The following is an 18,957-nucleotide window of genomic DNA, read 5'->3' as shown; positions in this document are numbered from 1 at the left end:
AGTTGTAATTACCACATTGCAATAATCGCAATTGTTATTGGCTAAATTTAATTGGCTTTTTGCTACGACAATGCATTTCTGCCAAAGCGAGTGTGTGCAGAAGTGATTGCAATCGTCAAACTGTAGGCACAGAACTATCACCAGAGCGAAGTAGTCCACATAATAGTGACGCACGCCGTCATTAACTTACAGTATTTTACATAAAAGTTTAGTGTTAGGTATATTTTGTACGATGGTATGGAACCCTCGGTGCACGAGTCTGACTTCATTTGAAAGGTTTTCAGGTTTCCGTACCTCAAAAGGAATTACGGAACCCTTAATGGATCACTTTGTTTTCTGTCTGTCGTGTCTGTCAAGAAAACCTATAGGGTACTTCCCGTTTCCCTAAAATCATAAAATTTGGCAGGAAGGTAGGTCTTATAGCACAAGTAAATGAAAAAATCGGAAAATCGTGAATTTGTGGTTACATCACCAAAAAAAAAAAATTGAAATGTGTTTAAATATTCAAAGTAAGATAATACTTAGTGGGGATACCAAGTGGGGTATCATATGAAAGGGCTTTACCTGTACATTCTAAAAAAGATTTTTATTTATTTTTATACATAGTATTTTTTGATCTCTCCTACAAAATGTCGGAAAACATACCCGAGTACGGAACCCTCGGTGCGCGAGACTGACTCGCACTTGGCCGGTTTTTTTGTATAATTAATATAGAGAAGGTGTACAGCAACATAATATACGCTATCCGTAAAAGGCGGCGGCGTGCATTTCTTGATGTGTGGCATACCACGTCGTTTCCTGTATTATACGGTGTGGCTGATGACTGGCCAGTCGACTCATTAGCGAATTACTGTTTACTCATTAATAATTATCCTTTGTTTGGTGATTGAGTTAAATGTATCCAAATTCAAAGCTTTTTTTTATTCTGATACAAGTTAGCCCTTGATTGCGATCTCACCTGGTGGTAATTAATGATGATGCAGTCTAAGATAGAAGCCAACTAATTTGGAAGTAATATCACACTAATATTATAATGGCGAAAGTTTGTGTGTATATGTGTGTGTGTGTGTGTATTTTTGTTACTCCTTCACGCAAAAACCACTGGACGGATTTGGCTGAAATTCAGAGTGGAGATAGATAATATCCTGGATTAGCACATAGGCTACTTTTTATCCCGGAAAATTAAAGAGTTCCCACGGGACTTTGAAAAACCTAAATCCACGCGGACGAAGTCGCGGGCGTCAGCTAGTGATTGATATGTATAAGCTTAATTAAAAAAAAACTACCACCACCATTTATAAAGGTTCGCTGACTTTAAAATCTTAGGTATATTATGTATTGTATATACTTTATCCGCGGAAAGATGAGACCAAAAAGAACGAGAAGTAATTGGTTGGTGACTCAAAATGGTTAACGCTCACGATTTTTGACTCTGACATATTTTGTATGCGATTACGTAACAAAAAAAGCGCTGTAGTAACTTCTTTTCGTAGATAGAGTATAGTTATGTTCTATCTTCCTAACGATGTCATTTCTAATGTTAAAATCTTATCGAAAACTCTCAAAATCGTGTTGATAACGTCACAGAAATCGATGTCGTAAAGTGTTAGCTGGTTACGTATAAACGCCGTACAAATATCTTAAGCCTTTTAGGAAATAGCCATAGAACTTCAAGTCATAGTCGCTAATAACATACAAGGCCGCGTACCTACCTCGTATATTACTTAAATAGATACGTCATGTTTGTATGTTTACACGCCGCTTAGCCTTGTTTATACGGCGGTTAGGTAATATTACAGGTTATTTTATCATCACAGTATCAATATCTCAATTATTTACCTATATATATGTTTTCGTCATCAAAGTAGATACCTACATGACTTTATGGTCTCATATCGTTATATTCGCTATCGTCTTTATCGTGATCATTATCAATCGATAGTCGTCCGTTGCTGGACTTAGGTCTCTTGTTGGGACTTGCACACGCCACGGCCAAGCGTCGAGCTGCCTGAATCCGGCGGCCCCCTGCCACTTGTTTGATATCGTCAGTCCATCCAGTCGGGGGGTCTTCCAACCCCAAGCTTTCCATTGGACCACAAAGTCTCTCGATATTTCGAACTATTTGCCCTGCCTATTGCCACTTCAGCTTCGTGAAACGTTGAGCTGTCTCTTTAGTGTAGATGAATACACCTAACATGAAGTACCTATCGCCAGGTTTGACTTGATATGGATGCCAAGGACATGGGTGATCTTACTGCTGACATCGGTCAATTCAGATATGCTTACGGAACCAGTGACTAGTTACCGGATGAATATTGAGATTGAACAGATAAATAAAGAAAAAGTAAGATATTGTATATCGCGACGTCTGTGTTTGATAAGGCAAGTAGAGAGGATGCCGAATATTAAAGAGCGAGTATTGACAATATAGATGCCACAAGAGAAATGACCTAAGGGGAGACCCAGAAAAAGTTAGATTGCGTGAAATTATTTATCTGGATATCAGCAGAGATAACATCGTAGAAGATAGTGGTAAAGTACAGAAATAGGCGAAGATAAATTATAAGCCAGGCCAAGATCCATAAAAGGTAGTATTGTATTGCAAAGGAAATAAAATAAAAATAATATACTGATGACTACTTAACAGCTAAACTTTAACCTCTTTTATTTACTAATGACTACTTAACAGCTAAACTTTAACCTCTGTTATTTACTAAGTGCAAACTTATCCTTAATAAAAGCACCTGAAGAAATAAATCGTAAATTGAAAGTCATTAAGAGCTGTATAACAACACAATGGAACAAATCTTAACTGAAATCTACTACATATTGTAAAAGGGCAACGCTTTTACCTATTTGGAGTATAAAGGGCAAAGGCTTCAATATTTGCCCTTTCATAATACCGTTTCACGATAATATGTCTGTTGATTGGAGGTATAGCGTGAATCGACATTTTTATATTTGAAGGGTTTGCTTTCATACGAATAGTCTAATTTCCTGACATAACAAATAGCTGGCATATCCGAACTAAGTACATCTAATATCAATTTCTTATGTAAGTACAGTGTAACTACTTTATTTCTCCAAAAAAGATCGTTGTTGCTTAATGCAAAAGATGATAAACTTTAAACAGTGATTGATAGCTTATGCAGGCGTGGGGTACTTGGCTATATGCCACAATTTATAGGTACAGCCGTGCGAGGCTTGCACTTTTCACCAAGTATTCTACTATTTTGGCTAAAATTATTATCATGCTACACATATATTTTAATAAAAAGACTTTATTCAATTTAAGACAATAGTTCCTCGCTGTCGCTAGGATGCTTTCTTCTCAAAAAGCAGGAGAATTTCAAAATCCTGGACAGACTCCATTGATTTTCGGAACAATAGGCGTCTTGCAAGGATTTCTGCCCGGGCGGTTATATTGTTCTTTACAACCGGAACTTGTCGGAAACAGACAGGGACAGCCCTCCTTAAGGCCCATCATAAATTCACCATAAGGTTATTTTTCAGATAATTTGATTGGACTATGCGGAAGATTAAAGCAATCAAATATCACTTCCTATAACGGTGAAGGTAAACGTCGTGAGGAAATCTGCATGCCTGAGAGTTCTTTATAATGTGTGTGGAGTCTGCCAATACGCACTTGGTCACGGACTATGGCCTAAACCTTTCTCATTCTGAGAGGAGACTCATTCTCAGTAGTAGCACAAAATAACATTTACATAAAAGTATTTTGTGGTAGTAGACACTTAGGCAGGGGATTTGGTTGAGAATAGGGTCTTGGACTGTAGTAATAAAATGATGTGATGTTTTGTATAGCGGTAGTTTATGGGGCTAGGATTCATTATTAAAGAAAATAATTAAATTAAAATCATAGTTTTTTTTGACATACATAATTATTTACTACGTCACGCTGTACGGAAGGCGATCAATGGCGTCACAAGGTGTATACGACAAATATCTTTAAATTTTTTTTTTAAATAAAGATAGAGTATTTTCTGCAGGAAGAAATTTTTATGTAAAAAAATTGAAAAATATTTGTCGTTTATACCCTTGTGATGTCATTAATCGCCTTTGGTAAGTACAGCGTGACATTATTAATATAAATTATGACTTAATTTTTTTTAACTTTCTTACCCCATAAACTACCGCTATCGCTATGACAAAACATCACATCATTTTATTACTACAGTCCAAGACCCTATTGAGATAATGATTCGGAAGTGTTTATAGTAAAACAATTACAATGCACCTTGTGTGTCCACGGTTTATTGATACGTGATAATTAAATATATCCTTTTATGTCCGTAGCAACAGATGCGGTTGTTTGTTTCGTGTGCGGTTTATTTTCGAGCTCTTTTTATGAGTTCGGTTGATGTATCGCACGTTTCCCCGTGGACTTCAAAAGTTCAAAGCCCAATGTTTTGTCAATACAGGCAGACTGGCTTTGATGCGATCAAAAACGGTGACACATGGATAGCTTAATTTATCTACATACTCGTATGTACCATCTGTTTCGCTTTCTGAAATAAAACATACTTATTTTTGAATTCAGATTTTAATTTCATGACTATGAATTCCTATTTCTGTGCTGACAAATGCTGTGATAGCCTAGTGGTTAGAACGTCCGCCGCCTAATCGGAGGTCAGTTATGTGTGTTTTAAGCAATTGAATATCACCTGCTTTAACGGTGAAGGAAAACATCGTGAGGAAACCTGCATGCATGAGAGTTCTCCATGTTCTCAACAGTGTGTGAAGTCTGCCAATCCGCATTGGGCCAGCGTGACAGACTATGGCCTATACCCTTCTCATTCTGAGAGGAGACCCGTACTCAGTAGTGGGGCGGAAATGGGTTGATCATGACAAATGTTTCCCCTACCTTATACACCAATTTTTAATACCAATAATACCAATTATTTTGAACTGGGTTTTTTTGAACTCTTACAATAGGACTTTGATGTGGTACTTTGGATTTCCCTAGGCTATTTGAGGCTATAGTATTAATTTACTGACTACCCTCTCTTTGTGGGACTTATTTTAATTTTTTAATCATTGCTCCATTGAACTTTTTTGTAAGGAAAAAGCATAAATCATAAAGATTTTCTTTTAAAACATAAAACGCAATGATCCATAATATATTACCCGCTGATTGCTGACTCACAACTAAACACTCGGTAGCTAAATTCCATTCCAAACAAGTGATAATATACCTAGTGATAATATTGTACGAGCCATGCGTTAACTAAGGCGCCTAGATACGCACATCAAGATTTTCCTAAAGCATTAACATGTGCAAACAATTTTTAACCTTATGTTATAAAAACACAAAGCTTATAATGATGTATAAGTTAGTAGTTATCTGAACTGATGGGCCTTTTGTACGTTATCAAGCCATCATCGAAGTAATCCTTGCAAAGTCTGATAAAGAGATAGTCTATGATAACAATGACCGAAGTGACCAAATATAGTGCTAGAAATATTTGCATATTATTTTGCAAGTAATTATGACCTTGACAAAGTGGTTTTTACTTTTAAATACTTTATAATTAGTAATTTGTAAAAAACTGGTCGTAAGCTGCTTTCAATAAAAAAATATTTATTTATTTAAATATATATCTCTATTATGTTATAGGATTATTATCCGCGATCAAGGGTTTAACCGCACTGTACCAAATAGAATAATCATTTTATCCACAAACAATAATAAGATTATTTATAATGATCAATGTTTGCTACGTTTTGTGGTGAAAATAAAGTGCCAAGTAGAGATCAAGAGATTGAATCTTAAGAATTAATAGATAGGTATAATATGTATAAGTTTATTTTTGAGTTACTTTCTTTATTTATTTTGTGGTTCAACTTAAATATAAAAATATAGGAGTAGATTTGCTTCTGTTGTATGGAAATTCGGATGAGTCTCTGGTCTCCACAACTCTACTGTAGTACTTATAGTAATCCGTATTAAGAGGGCTCTCTCCGTCACTCGTTTCCACTCGTTTCATACAATCGTAGTTCCAATTTCATTTGAATATTAAGCAACCTAAGTCCATGAAATTTTGCAGACATATTCTAGAAACTAATATCTATGTCTGTGATTTTCCAGATTTCTGTTAAAATATTCGGTTTCAAAGTTACGCGGTCTTAAAATTTTCATACAAATCTTGGAGCCCCTGTATTTTTTTTCTAAAAATATGTAGTTTTAAAATTACAGGGGCTCAAAGATTTGTATGTAAATTTTTAAGACCGCATAACTTTGAAACCGAATATTTTAACAGAAATCTGGAAAACCACAGACACAGATATTAGTTTCTAGAATATGTGTGCAAAATTTCATGGACTTTGGTTGCTTAATATTCAAATGAAATTGGAACTACGATTGTATGAAACGAGTGACGGAGAGAGCCCTGTTAATAACATAATCGTGAAAGCGCATCTATCTATCTGTCTGTCTCTTACCTTTTTACGGCGGATCCGATTAACCAATTTTGACAAAATGTAAGAGTAACATTGCATTCTAAAGATACGCACAGGAAATCAAAAAGTTCTGACGGGATCGTAAAAAATTTAAATCCACGTAGGCATCGTCTAGTTCATTATTAAAAAAATACATGATTTATCTGAGTTTTAAAAACTGTTATAAAATAACAGTTATTTTGAAATCTGAATAACTACACCTGTAAATCACGATTATCTTGACAGTATCTTATCTTTATATAACTTCGGTTCTTTTTATTTCACGGTCGCTGCATTGATCTTTTAATATACGAATAAGTTTACTTACATAATATAATCAATCTTAGATATTATCGATTAATTACAATATATATCTAATGAAAAGAAAAGTTGTAATAAAAAGAAAGTTGTATTATGCACCTGAATCAGTGTAATAATAATATCAAGACACTGCGCCGGTCAATCAAAAACAAAATTAACAGTTGTCAAACGAATTCAAGCAAGATTTGATTGGGTTTGTTACATAATAAGAGGGGTCTCTCCGTCACTCGCTTCATACAAAAGTAGTTCCAATTTCATTTGAATATTAAGCAACCAAAGGCCATGAAATTTTGCAGACATATTCTAGAAACTAATATTTATGTCTGTGGTTTTCCAGATTTCTGTTAAAATATTCGGTTTCAAAGTTATGCGGTCTTAAAAATTTACATACAAATCTTTGAGCCCCTGTAATTTTAAAACTACATATTTTTAGAAAAATCTAAAACGCCACAGACACAGATTAGTTTCTAGAATATGTCTGCAAAACATGGACTTTGGTTGCTTAATATTCAAATGAAATTGTAACTACGATTATATGAAGCGAGTGACGGAGAGAGCCCTGATAATGACTGTTGGTTTCAATTAGCTAATAGTTAATTAATCAAGGTGTAATAACACTATTTATGTAATACGATATGTTTTTCTATGTTATGTGATGAGCTCTACCTGAAGACAATGAAGTAGCTCTACAATATATACTTAGTTGATATTTGATACTCTATTGATAGCCTGTTTACTTACCTATTTCCATTTTAACAAAATATGGTGTTTTGGTAATAATGTGATGTTTTCATACAAGGTCTTCAATCTTCATGTAGATTATTATAGATCATTATAGTTGCATGTATTGTTTTCGTAGGGTACTACTACGAATAAATGTTTGAAATAAGTTTAATTTCAGATATAGGTAGGAGCTTACAGCTATTTATTTATTTTTACTGAATTCAGTATTTAGTCATAATTTTAAAAACCGTTATTACCTAGGTACGCAATTTTTACTTTCTGTGAAAATGTTACGGCTACATTTTGGAAATGTAACAGTCCCAGCGGTGAATGTGACGTCATTCGCGGTAATGACGTACTTTCTCAATTGTGTACGATATCAGATCGTATGTAGAATCCTCGACGTACCTATTGTTCTTACCCTATTTGAAATGCCATTGTGTAATCTCAAATCTGAAAGTACATACTCGAAACCACAGTGCACTTCGCCTCTCATTGTAACACTTATGGTACGACTCCATTATCGGGAATCGGCAAATGATTTTTGATATAGCGGATTGTGTGGCTGACGTCAATCATATTATTCCGCACATTCGAGCTAACCCGAATGTTGGTACAACCATTATAACATTTTTTAATCTATCTAAGACAATAATTACAGTGGCAAAACACCAAACCCGGTGGCCCGACTCTTTTAACTCTCTTTAAACTCTCAGTGAAAAATGGTCGATCACTGTGCTAAGTTATAAATGTTAACATTTAAATGATTAAAACATAATCCAAAACTAGTAAAAACACAATTTTAAGTGAGTAAACAACGAATGTATAAGCATGGATTTAGGTTTTGCTAAAACCCGCGGGAACTCTTTGTTTTTTGAGATGTACCTATCTAATAAACCACAGAAGACTATTCGATCTCACAGAATGCCGTGTCTGCCAGCCGCCTGTTTTGCGAAACTTATTTACTAACTCGCCAAACACAAAACATTTGTCGACTTTTTTAGCGGAATGTCGAACTATCGTAAAATACCTAACGAGATCGAATCATTTGGCGAATACCAATAGTGGAGCCGCACCATTAAAGATTTTCCGAAACGTGTACACATTCTGAACGGATAAACAGCTATACCTACGACATTTTTCTCGAATTTATAAATGAACCAAACATGATCTGTGACCGCTCATAACTAAATATTTATTTTTTGTGCAATAGATATAGGTAAACACATAAAAATAACCGACAAATTGGTGCAACAACGCCAGTCAAAACGCATGCAATCTAGTCAATAGGAATCGGAAAAGGTCAATAAATCAACGATATCGTGACTATTTTATTGCCATTTCCCGTCGCACCATTTACGCATCCCAGCAATGCGCAAGGGCGCTACCGCGTGTCAATATTCATCGAGCATTGTGGCCAAGAGAGGGCACTTTACCATTGAATCAAATGTTATAAAACGCTATTGCAAACAAAAATCGTATTCCACTAAGCTGCCAAACCAAACATGACACTGGTCATCGAGTTATAAGCTAACTAAGCGACTTTAACTAATTGTATTAAAAAATTCTTGCCCGTAATGGTAGGTATACTTACATAGGTGACACAAATACTTTTTGAAACAAAATGGTTGACAAAGGTTGTTGAAAAGTAGAGTGTCTATAAAGCTTATTAAGTAAAAAGGGTACACCCATCGAGGTGTACCTATAATAAAGGTATTAGGTAATATTAGATGGGAGACAAAAATTTATCACATATTTTGGTTATACTTATTCTGATTCTTACCCGCCATTACAACCAAATCTCGACCTTCCTCATCCAGCACTTCCCGCCACCTTCTTTATATCTTCGATCCATGTTGCTGGAAAGCGCCTCTACAGTCTACACTACATCTGTACTTGGTTTGAATTCTAAAAAAATTCGGCTCTAGCGATCATCACTCCTACAACAAGCATTGCCATCAGTGATCTTGAGACCAGCCTTGTTTTGACAGCCAAAAACGTACATATATACCTACCAAGTATGCAATGCGCAAGTAACTTAGTTCGTGTCAACTGTCAATATTCATCCGGTATTGTGGTCACGCGTTTATCCGGCGAGTGCGAGACGGGGAGACGCCGCGCGCCGGCTGTCGGGTCGGCAGTCCATCGATAAATGCCGTTAAAATTGCTTGTGCGGGTCTAGTGCCTATAACGTGGGGCTTGTAATGGCTTGATAATAGTACCTTTGCTATCTCTATTTTAAAAAATGTCAGTAGTTCTATCTTTGTTCAATCTAGGCCTTAAAAGCTTAGATATCTCGGTTTTTACTCAGGAGAACCAAATGAAACTTTTATAGGAATTACCTACTATATTTTATGATATAATGGATGATGCGCACGCTTCTTTGATTTTCTTGAACCAAAAGTAGTCTGTTCTTCTCCGGGATGCAAGCAATCTCTTTGTATTAAATTTCATCAAATTGGTTAAAACAATGGGCCGTAAAAAGCTAGCTTTGGCGCCAAATGCGCATGGAATTGAAACACCCAGACGGTAGTCTTGAATCTATTAGCTACATTCTAATTTACTATCAATACAAGGTTAACGAAAGTGCTTTTACACCGAAAAGGTCGCGCCAATCATACCAAATCTTGGTCACATCAAAATAATCGGTACTAAGCTATGCATCTCTGTAGGTGACAATGCCTCCAAATTATATGGGGAGGCCAAACTGAGACGGCAAACTTGCGTCAGTTCAGTCTTATCGAATGCGTGACCGACCATATACGGAACAGTCTCATCAGTTAGTTTTGGTTTGCGGATTTATTGAATCTCTTCGGTCTGTCCGGCTGCCATCGGTGCTTCTATCTTACTTAATGTTACTTACTATTAGAAACTACTTATTTATTTCAATTGTAACTATGGAAGAGCGGGATCGCCTGCCACAAGTACTGGTAGTAATACTAGTCACTTACTGGAATGGTCCCAATTTCTATGTTCTATGTAAATTGCTCTACCGAAATAAATATTTGTATTAGTATCTTCAGGTCGAAACTCCCACACACAATACGATGTTTTTTCCGAGGCGAAAGTGAAGGAAGAACTTTCCGCATATGAGATGCATAAAGCGGCTAATACTATTTGATGTTGATTCCAACTCCAACTATGATTCCGACTATGATTTTCGGAAACTAAGCAATAATAAGGCAAACTGGCAAGTTTCGAATCAAGTGATTTGTAAACTTTCCCTTTCAATTATGTTTTAATTAAATTAACTAAGAGAAAGTACAGCGTGTAACGATTATTAGTTATAGACAGGTGAATGATGAACGTCTTTAATTAATTTGTACCTACCTTGAAATATGCTTATATTACCTATCAATAACAACGCTTTCCAATTATCAAATCTATTAGAGGCGAATGCCTAATCAGTCTTGATTAGAAGGCAAAATCCTAGAAGATTCCTCAGTTGCAGCATATATACTGCAAGTGTGATTGCAGCTAAGCGCTAGTATACAATATACATTGTGTAAAAAAACCCCCGTTAAAGTATTGAATTGCAATAGAAAAATACTAACAAATAATTTTATTTTGTCCATAGACCGGGTCTGGAAAAACTTACACAATGGGAAGTGGGTGGGAGGGGGAACACGTAGACGAAGATAAAAGAGGCATCATTCCTCGCGCGATACGTGACCTGTTCGCTGGAGCGGACGAGAGAGCGGACGCGGCGCGCTCCCAGGGCCAGCTGCCGCCAGAGTTCTCCGTCCAAGCGCAATTCATCGAGCTCTACAATGAGGATATTGTGGACTTGCTCGATCCTGCCAAAGATCCCTTTGCTAAGGTAAGCTGACAGTAAAGTCAAGTATTTAAGGCAAGAAAGACATCATGCCTCGCACGGACATGTGATCTTTGCCAGAGCAGACTGAGTTCTCCATCCAAGCACAATTTATTGAGCTCTACAATGAAGATATTGTGGACTTGTAAACTGATAACGGACGAGACACATCGGAAATCCGATCTTAAGAAAGAAACAAATTAAAGAAAGAACTTTTTCTGTTAAAGATCTAGTCTTGAACTGTGCGCAATCACTTCAAACTTTAAGTTCCATTATGTAAGGACGCTTGGCTTCCTCCGTTACCCAAAATGTATGAGATTTTGACGATCAAAATCTAGGATCTTTAGTATAACCAAGGTACAAATATTTAGTATTACCAAGGTGATACCTTGGTAATCCCAAAGATCCTAGGGTCATTTTAATATAGTCAGTGCATACATATCATCAAATATAGTAGGTTTCCATTCAGACGATAAGTAATGTGGGACTATGAAAATGGTGATTGATTTCAGGGTACCCTAAGGATAACCGAAGATGGCTGCGGCGGTGTCCGAATAGTAGGCGCGTCGATGCGAGCTGTTAGAGGAGTAAAGGAAGCTCTTGGCGCTTTAAGAGCTGGAGCTTTAGCGCGTACCACCGCAGCAACTAACATGAACTCCTCATCTTCCCGGTCACACGCAGTCTTTACATTGTTGCTTAGACAGAGACGGCTAGCGGCGGATCTGGAAGGGGCAGAAAGAGAAACAGATGGTGAAACGCCTGAACAGTATGAAACGCTGACTGCTAAGTTTCATTTTGTGGATTTGGCTGGCTCAGAACGACTTAAAAGAACAGGTAAGTTGTTGATAGAATGTTTTTAATGAAAAAGTGTGGTAGATGCATTTGACGATTGATTCAAATGTACTTGTAAAAGTTTAATTGAATAAAAATTTTTTTCTATTCCAATCCTGTCTTTTAAGTAATGGAATATGTTTGATAGTTATAAAACTGTTATGTTTTAGGTGCCACTGGAGAAAGAGCGAAGGAAGGGATATCAATAAACTGCGGTCTACTAGCGCTGGGCAACGTCATATCGGCTTTAGGGGATAAGTCAAGAAAAGTTCTCCACGTCCCTTATCGGGACTCCAAGTTGACGAGATTATTACAGGATTCATTAGGAGGTAAGCAATTTAATATTATTGTTTGCTAATTAATGTTATACACATTTATGGTCGTTTATTTTAATTTATGGTCAGAAACACGCGAGCACTAGGAGCCGCATACTTTAATAAATAATAAGTTTATACTTTATCACAAATAAAATCGCTACCTACTAATAAACTTCTCTTAAAGTAATGTTTGAGCTTAATTACAAAAAAAAATGTCTAAATTTTATTCTGTGTTCTAAACTGAAACTTTCTAAATTTTTTTTCAGGTAACAGTAACACAGTCATGATAGCGTGCGTGTCGCCCAGCGACAGAGATTTCATGGAGACGCTCAATACGCTCAAATACGCAAACCGAGCGAGAAACATCAAGAACCGTTGCGTCGTCAACCAGGACCTCACCTCGCGAACCATCAACCAACTCAGGCATGAGGTTGCCAGGTTGCAGCTTGAATTGGCTGAATATAAACAGGTATTACATCGAAAACAAAATCCGGAATCCTTATCCTTAAATCCGCTGTCGCCATTACCTTTATTCTAGAAGGTGGTAGAGGTCTACCACCTTCTACAATAAGCAACAAACCGCGCGCGAAATATTAGGAACCGCTAACTCAGTGTGCACTAACACTGAATGAGATCGGATGATCGATTTTGACGAAAGGTTCAGAGATAAATGGTGCAGCATAATTTTGTTGTTGATCGATTACGGTAAAACGTCAGCTTACAATGTTGACGATCGCAAAACCTCTGATTGACCTTGACTCGCTATTGGCTAAAATGCATTGTTGCAGTGAAAATACCATAAATTAAAATCATTAGATCATAACTTAAACCAATCACGACAATTGAGATTGTAGCAATGGGTGATACCTATGTACCGTAATCTATTTGCTGATTTTTGTTCCCTTTAATGTTACAAACACCATAATAAAAACACCTTATAAGAGCTAAAATTCATTTTAATTTCATCAGGGTAAACGTGTAGTATCAGAAAATGGCGAGGAAGGTTGGAGCGACGTGGTACAAGAGAACGCAATCCTCAACGTAGAAGTGGAAACCCTCAGGCGAAGGATCAAGGCCATGCAAGATACCATAGAGAAGTTGTCTGCTAGAAATAGTGAACTGATTGCTGAGAAGGCCTTAGGAACTTGGGCTCCGAAGGACGGCAGTCCAGATGCTTCGGATTGCTCTTTGACAACTTTAGTGCAGGTATGTTTTCCTTAGATTTTTTGCGTACAAAGCAAGCAGTTAATCAAGCTCTTAGGCTTTAGTCTAGTATCAGAATTTAGCATTATTGTTATTCCCTAAAATTAAGATATAGATACAGATGTATACTTCTATTAAATTAAGATCATAAAAAAAATCATCGAAAATTCAGAAATAGAATCCTGTATCCATACGAATATTATAAAAGTGCCTCCGTCCGTCCATTCGTCCGGCCGTCCGTCTATCTTTGTGACGTTGAACTAATTACCTATATATTAATGGGCACAGAGAGCTTACATCCCGGAAACGGACATAGGATGATTTCTATCCTGAAAAATGAAAAAGTTCTCATGGGTTTTTAAAAAACCTTAATTATGCGGATGAAGTCAGGCATCAGCTAAGTAATTTGTGGTAAAAATTGTAGAAAGTCTGATTCAAGTGGAAAATAGCGAGATAATTAATTGTCTAAAGTCTACAAATTTAATTGCAGGGATACGTAGCTGAAATCGAAGACCTCCGAGCACGGTTAATGGAAGCTAACGCGTTGTACGAGACGAACAGAAGAAGAGAGGCGCGGACCAGACATGACTCGTCTTTGTTAGACACCTCCTCCATACTGGACGAAGCCAAACGGGAGTTATATAAGGTAAGAACATGTTACATGTAATTTTAACAGTCCAAAAAAGAAAACGAACCGAATATTCGGCTATGGTTAAAATCGTGTTTCGGTCCGACCGAATAGAATAAATTAAATGATTCGCTATATTTTTGTTTGTATCTATTTTCTGAGAGCATTTTTCTTGTAGGAAAAAGAACTTTTGGCTCGAAGCATGGGCGAGCTGGAGTTCCAACGAAAACTGAATGAAGGTTCTGGGACGATCCTGGCGGAGAGAGAACGCGCAGAAGGGGAAAGTGCGGGTGACTCGGATCCTTCGGATAATGACGATCAAAATGAAAGTGACTCGGACGAAGAGGAGGAGGAAGCTAAAGGTTAGTGAAAACTTACTAAGGTTAATGTATAATTTAATTGAAGAAGAAGAATTTAATATAATTAAGGTGAAGAAATAAACTGACAGAAGGTTCTAAAACAATCATCGCTGAATGAGAGAGAAAGCGTTTTCGGTGCGGTTGTAGAAAGGGGAGGGTAGGAGGAGGTCAAACAATTCCTCAGACCACTTCCCATTATAAAGGCGATATATTTTTGCTCACGGTCCTTTTCATTTTAAACCAATAATGATGGTAACCCCCAGGTCAACGCATGCTAACCGCCCAGCTGGAAGCTCTCAGCGAGGACATAGCAACGAAGGACCGTTTAGTGGAACAGCTAGAAATGTCGCAGCGCAGGCTGGCGTCGCTGCGCACGCACTACGAGCAGCGCTTGGAACAGTTACACGCACAGATTAAAGCTACGGGAGAGGAAAGGGATAAAGTACTCGCTTCATTAGGTAAGTGTGCAATTAACTAAATGTATAAAACGTACTTTTAAAGCTTGAACCGTCTAGTAGAGCAGCTGGAACTCTGCGCACGCACTACGAGCAACGCTTGGAACAGTTACACGCACAAATCAAGGCTACGGGAGAGGAAAGGGATAAAGTACTCGCTTCACTGGGTAAGTGTGCATTGAATTTAATGTATAAAACCTTTTTTCTCAAGCTCCAGCTATACGCTCCGTCTTGCCTGTGAGCTTACCTGCACAAGCAGTCAAGTGCGAGCGTGTGGACGGCAAGACAGTAGCCCGAGCAATTCCAAAAGCGTGGCTTGAGCAATCGTCAACTTGCTTTTAGAGACTGTGCAGTTCTCGATTTGCACGCTTTTTTTTTAAACAAAGAATATTAGCCATGCTAATCATGACTAATACTCCCCTTTCCCCTCCAACTAAGCGTAAAGCTTGTGCCAGGAGTGGGTACGACAATAGCGCAACAGGTGGGGTTTGAACCGCCAACGTTTCGGAATTCAGTCCGCTCCTCAACCGTTGAGCTATCGAGGCTTTGACTTCAGTGTGCAGACGGTATTTTAGATTGACTTGTTCATATGTTGACATTCCGTCTAAATTAACAACTAATTTTTCGATCCCATTCTCTCGAAGTTCAGTTTTCTGAAGGTTTCACTTCTGCTCCGTTTGAATTGCAAACATGTTTTTTTTTTCGCAGCAACTCAATCGTCCCAGCCAAGTGACAAACTGAAACGCGTAAAGGATGAATACGAGCGTCGAGTGAGCACAATGTCTCGAGAGCTAAGGCGGCTACAAGCGGCTCAAAGAGAGCATGCCAGACTACAGCGCTCGCAGCAACACACGGAACAACAGATACGCGCGCTCAGAAACGAACTCGGCACTTTGAAGAGAGATAAGGTAAACACTACACTTCGTGAAGCTATGAATTCAAATTCAAATTCAAATTCAAATTATTTTTATTCAATTAAACTTTTACAAGTGCTTTTGAATCGTCAAAATAATCTACCACTGGTTCGGAATGCTGTTCCTACCGAGAAGAACCAGCAAGAAACTCGGCGGTTGCTCTTTTCAAATGTACAATTTACAATAATATGCCATACTGTATACAAGCAATTGCAGCGCCGTATATTGCTGGAGCGAATCAAATCCAAGCTTTTTTGTCATTTACATAATCTTCGATTGTATAATAAGCTTTTTCCAGGAGCATACTTTTAATAGATTTTTTAAACTTGTGTAAAGGCAAGTCTAAAATTGATTGTGGAATTTTATTATAAAATATTACACTCATTCCCACAAACGATTTTCCCACTTTCCTGAGGCGGAGCGTAGGATATGCGAGCCTATTACGGTTTCTAGTTTGCCGGTCGTGGAAATCACCGATTTTTTTGTAACTATGAATGTTTTGTCGTACAAAAATTATATTAGCGTTAATTAGCGAATCTATATACATATACGGATATGGATAGAGTACGTCACAAGCCGTCTCAGTGAAACAGTATATCTATAACAAATAGAAAGCTTATTTTTTACCCGACTAGGGCAAAGCCAATATTGAGGGTTATGATTTTAGCAGTCTTTGTATATGTGTGTATGTATGTAGGTTTGTATGTATGTGTATTCCACCGTAGTGCCTAAACTGCTGAGTCGATTTCGATGAATGAGGTGTCAATCGATTCGTTATTGTGGTCCGGATGACATAGGCTACATTTTATACGAAAAAATCGACTTAACGGATATTACATGTTACATCGAGTGGGGTATCAAATGAAAGAGGAAAAAAATCGTTAGTTTATAAATATTTATATAGTGCAATGTTAAAATATACCGAGCGACAGAAAACAGTTTTACTATATTTAGCGCATGGAACTATAAATACTCATCTATCGCTATCTATCGGCAGTTCGCTGGTAGTAGGCGAGTTTTAGTGCTGTTTAACTTTACTTTAGTATTTACTGACATACACAGCTTCATCGTTACAATATAGTTAATTACGCAGAACATTTTACAAGAATATTTTTATTTCCTAGGTGAACCTAATCAAACGCATGCGCACGGAGTCTAAACGACACGCGCAAGCAGAGGCGGCGCGAGCTAAAGAAGTGAGTACCGACCAAGAAAAGCTACTTGAATAAATTAATTAAACACCTATATTAGACATAAACTAACCATGATTATGTTTTACAAAGGTGGCGCAGCTGCGGAAAGAATCTCGAAAAAATGCCAATCTAATCAGGAGTCTTGAAGCTGAGACCAGATTGAAGGAACAGGTATGAATAAATGGAATGAAAGTTTTTGTTCGGGATGTTCCGTCTTGTACTGGGTTCATATCTAAAGGTACTTAGTTTCATGCTACAGCCAACGAATTCTTTCGACGGCCTCCCTGGCGCAGTGGTAAGCGCTGTGGTGTTATTAGTGTGAGGTCCCGAGTTCGATTCCCGACAGAGGTTTGGAATTTTATAATTTCTAAATCTCTGGTCTGGTGGAAGGCTTCAGGTTTACCCGAAGATGTGTAAAGCCAATATCTATGGAGTCTGTTCGCTACACGAATTTGTCTTCACTTTTTGAAATATAAATGTATGAGCTTTGGCTATCTGAATTAATGATTTATTTATTGAATAAGATGTAGGTACAATATGTTTAAATAATGTCTGGTGAGTTTTATAATATATTTGGCTACAGGTACTAAAGCGCAAGCAAGAAGAAGTGTCATTGTTAAGGCGAGGGCATCGCGACAAACTTAGCAATCGAGCTGCGGGCCGATTATACGGTGAGTTTTATCACTATAGTTCGCGACAAGTTGAGATGGCAATCAGGGTGTGAGGTGCGGGAACGCCGCGCTCACCCGCAACCTGTCGTGCACTATACCTACCGAATTATTTTTAAATAATAACATCGTCTATTTTTTTGTATCACCGCCCATATCCCACAGTGTGTTTGTTTGTTGGTTTGTCTTTTAATCACGCCACGACAAAGAGAATCAATGATAATTTTTTATATAAATATAGTTAGACTTAAAGAGTGACATTGGCTACTTTTTATCTCGGAAAGTCGTACAGTTCTCATGGGATTTTATAAAACATATCCACGCGGACATCCACAGTTACAACAGCTACTGTTTACGTTATTTTTTCTGACGTGAAAACTCTTGTATCTCTCTCACACACACGCAAGAGATAAGAGTTAGATAAGAGAGAGCCCCGACGAAGGGGCGTTCCGCTATAGGTAAATTTCTCAAGTCATGTGACCAAAGAGAGCCTAGTTAGTGGTATCATTTAATTCGTTCGGCCTAGACTTCAGCATTGATCTGTTTCTCTGGTATGATTGTCTTTAAGCGCAATCCTATCTCACAATAAAAATATAAAAAATCTGACGACTTACTGCTTAAATAACTTTGACCAAGTTTGCGTAAGTTGGTCATGCACTAGCAAAATTAGCTAACTATGCTTTGCCCATTTCAGACCGTCGCGGTCGGTCTCGAACGTCCAGGCTAGAACTATGGTCCCACCTCAACTGCTGGCTGTCCCGCGCCTGCGCCGCGCGCTGCACCCTGGGCGAGCTGGAAGCCACCCTGGAACATCAGCTCAGACAGAGGGACCGCGCCACTGGATCCAATGACCCTGACTCCAAAGTCTTGCTTAGTTACCTGAGAGATGCTATTGCTGATACGCAGTCACAGATCATGCAAATTGAGGTTAGTATTTTATCATTCCTAGAAAATTCTGGTTTCATATCATCCTAGATGCAAAATTTTAAAATGTGAAGCGACCCTGAAACAACAGCTCACACATAGGGACTAATAACTATGCCACTGGATGCAATGACTCTGACCCCCAAGCTCA

The 18,957-nt window shown here is 37.8% G+C and overlaps 1 protein-coding gene across 2 annotated transcripts in view; it reads left to right on the top strand.

The window, feature by feature from the left end:
• LOC123870853 (kinesin-like protein KIF21A) overlaps window positions 1-18,957 on the top strand; it is a 68,558-nt gene that overhangs the window by 30,933 nt on the left and 18,668 nt on the right. For both annotated transcript variants that reach the window (XM_045914325.1, XM_045914335.1), the window contains exons 4-16: window positions 11,078-11,320; window positions 11,827-12,148; window positions 12,316-12,474; window positions 12,729-12,931; window positions 13,432-13,668; window positions 14,156-14,311; window positions 14,472-14,655; window positions 14,916-15,110; window positions 15,816-16,015; window positions 17,146-17,217; window positions 17,305-17,385; window positions 17,798-17,885; window positions 18,577-18,809. In XM_045914325.1, coding sequence (XP_045770281.1) covers window positions 11,078-11,320; window positions 11,827-12,148; window positions 12,316-12,474; window positions 12,729-12,931; window positions 13,432-13,668; window positions 14,156-14,311; window positions 14,472-14,655; window positions 14,916-15,110; window positions 15,816-16,015; window positions 17,146-17,217; window positions 17,305-17,385; window positions 17,798-17,885; window positions 18,577-18,809 — 2,373 coding nt within the window. The remainder of the gene's footprint in view (window positions 1-11,077; window positions 11,321-11,826; window positions 12,149-12,315; window positions 12,475-12,728; window positions 12,932-13,431; window positions 13,669-14,155; window positions 14,312-14,471; window positions 14,656-14,915; window positions 15,111-15,815; window positions 16,016-17,145; window positions 17,218-17,304; window positions 17,386-17,797; window positions 17,886-18,576; window positions 18,810-18,957) is intronic.

Source organism: Maniola jurtina, chromosome 2 (assembly GCF_905333055.1).
Source record: "Maniola jurtina chromosome 2, ilManJurt1.1, whole genome shotgun sequence".
Classification (NCBI taxonomy): domain Eukaryota; kingdom Metazoa; phylum Arthropoda; class Insecta; order Lepidoptera; family Nymphalidae; genus Maniola; species Maniola jurtina.
The sequence above is the reverse complement of the archived record's forward strand: the minus strand, read 5'-3'. Positions and strand labels throughout refer to the sequence as shown.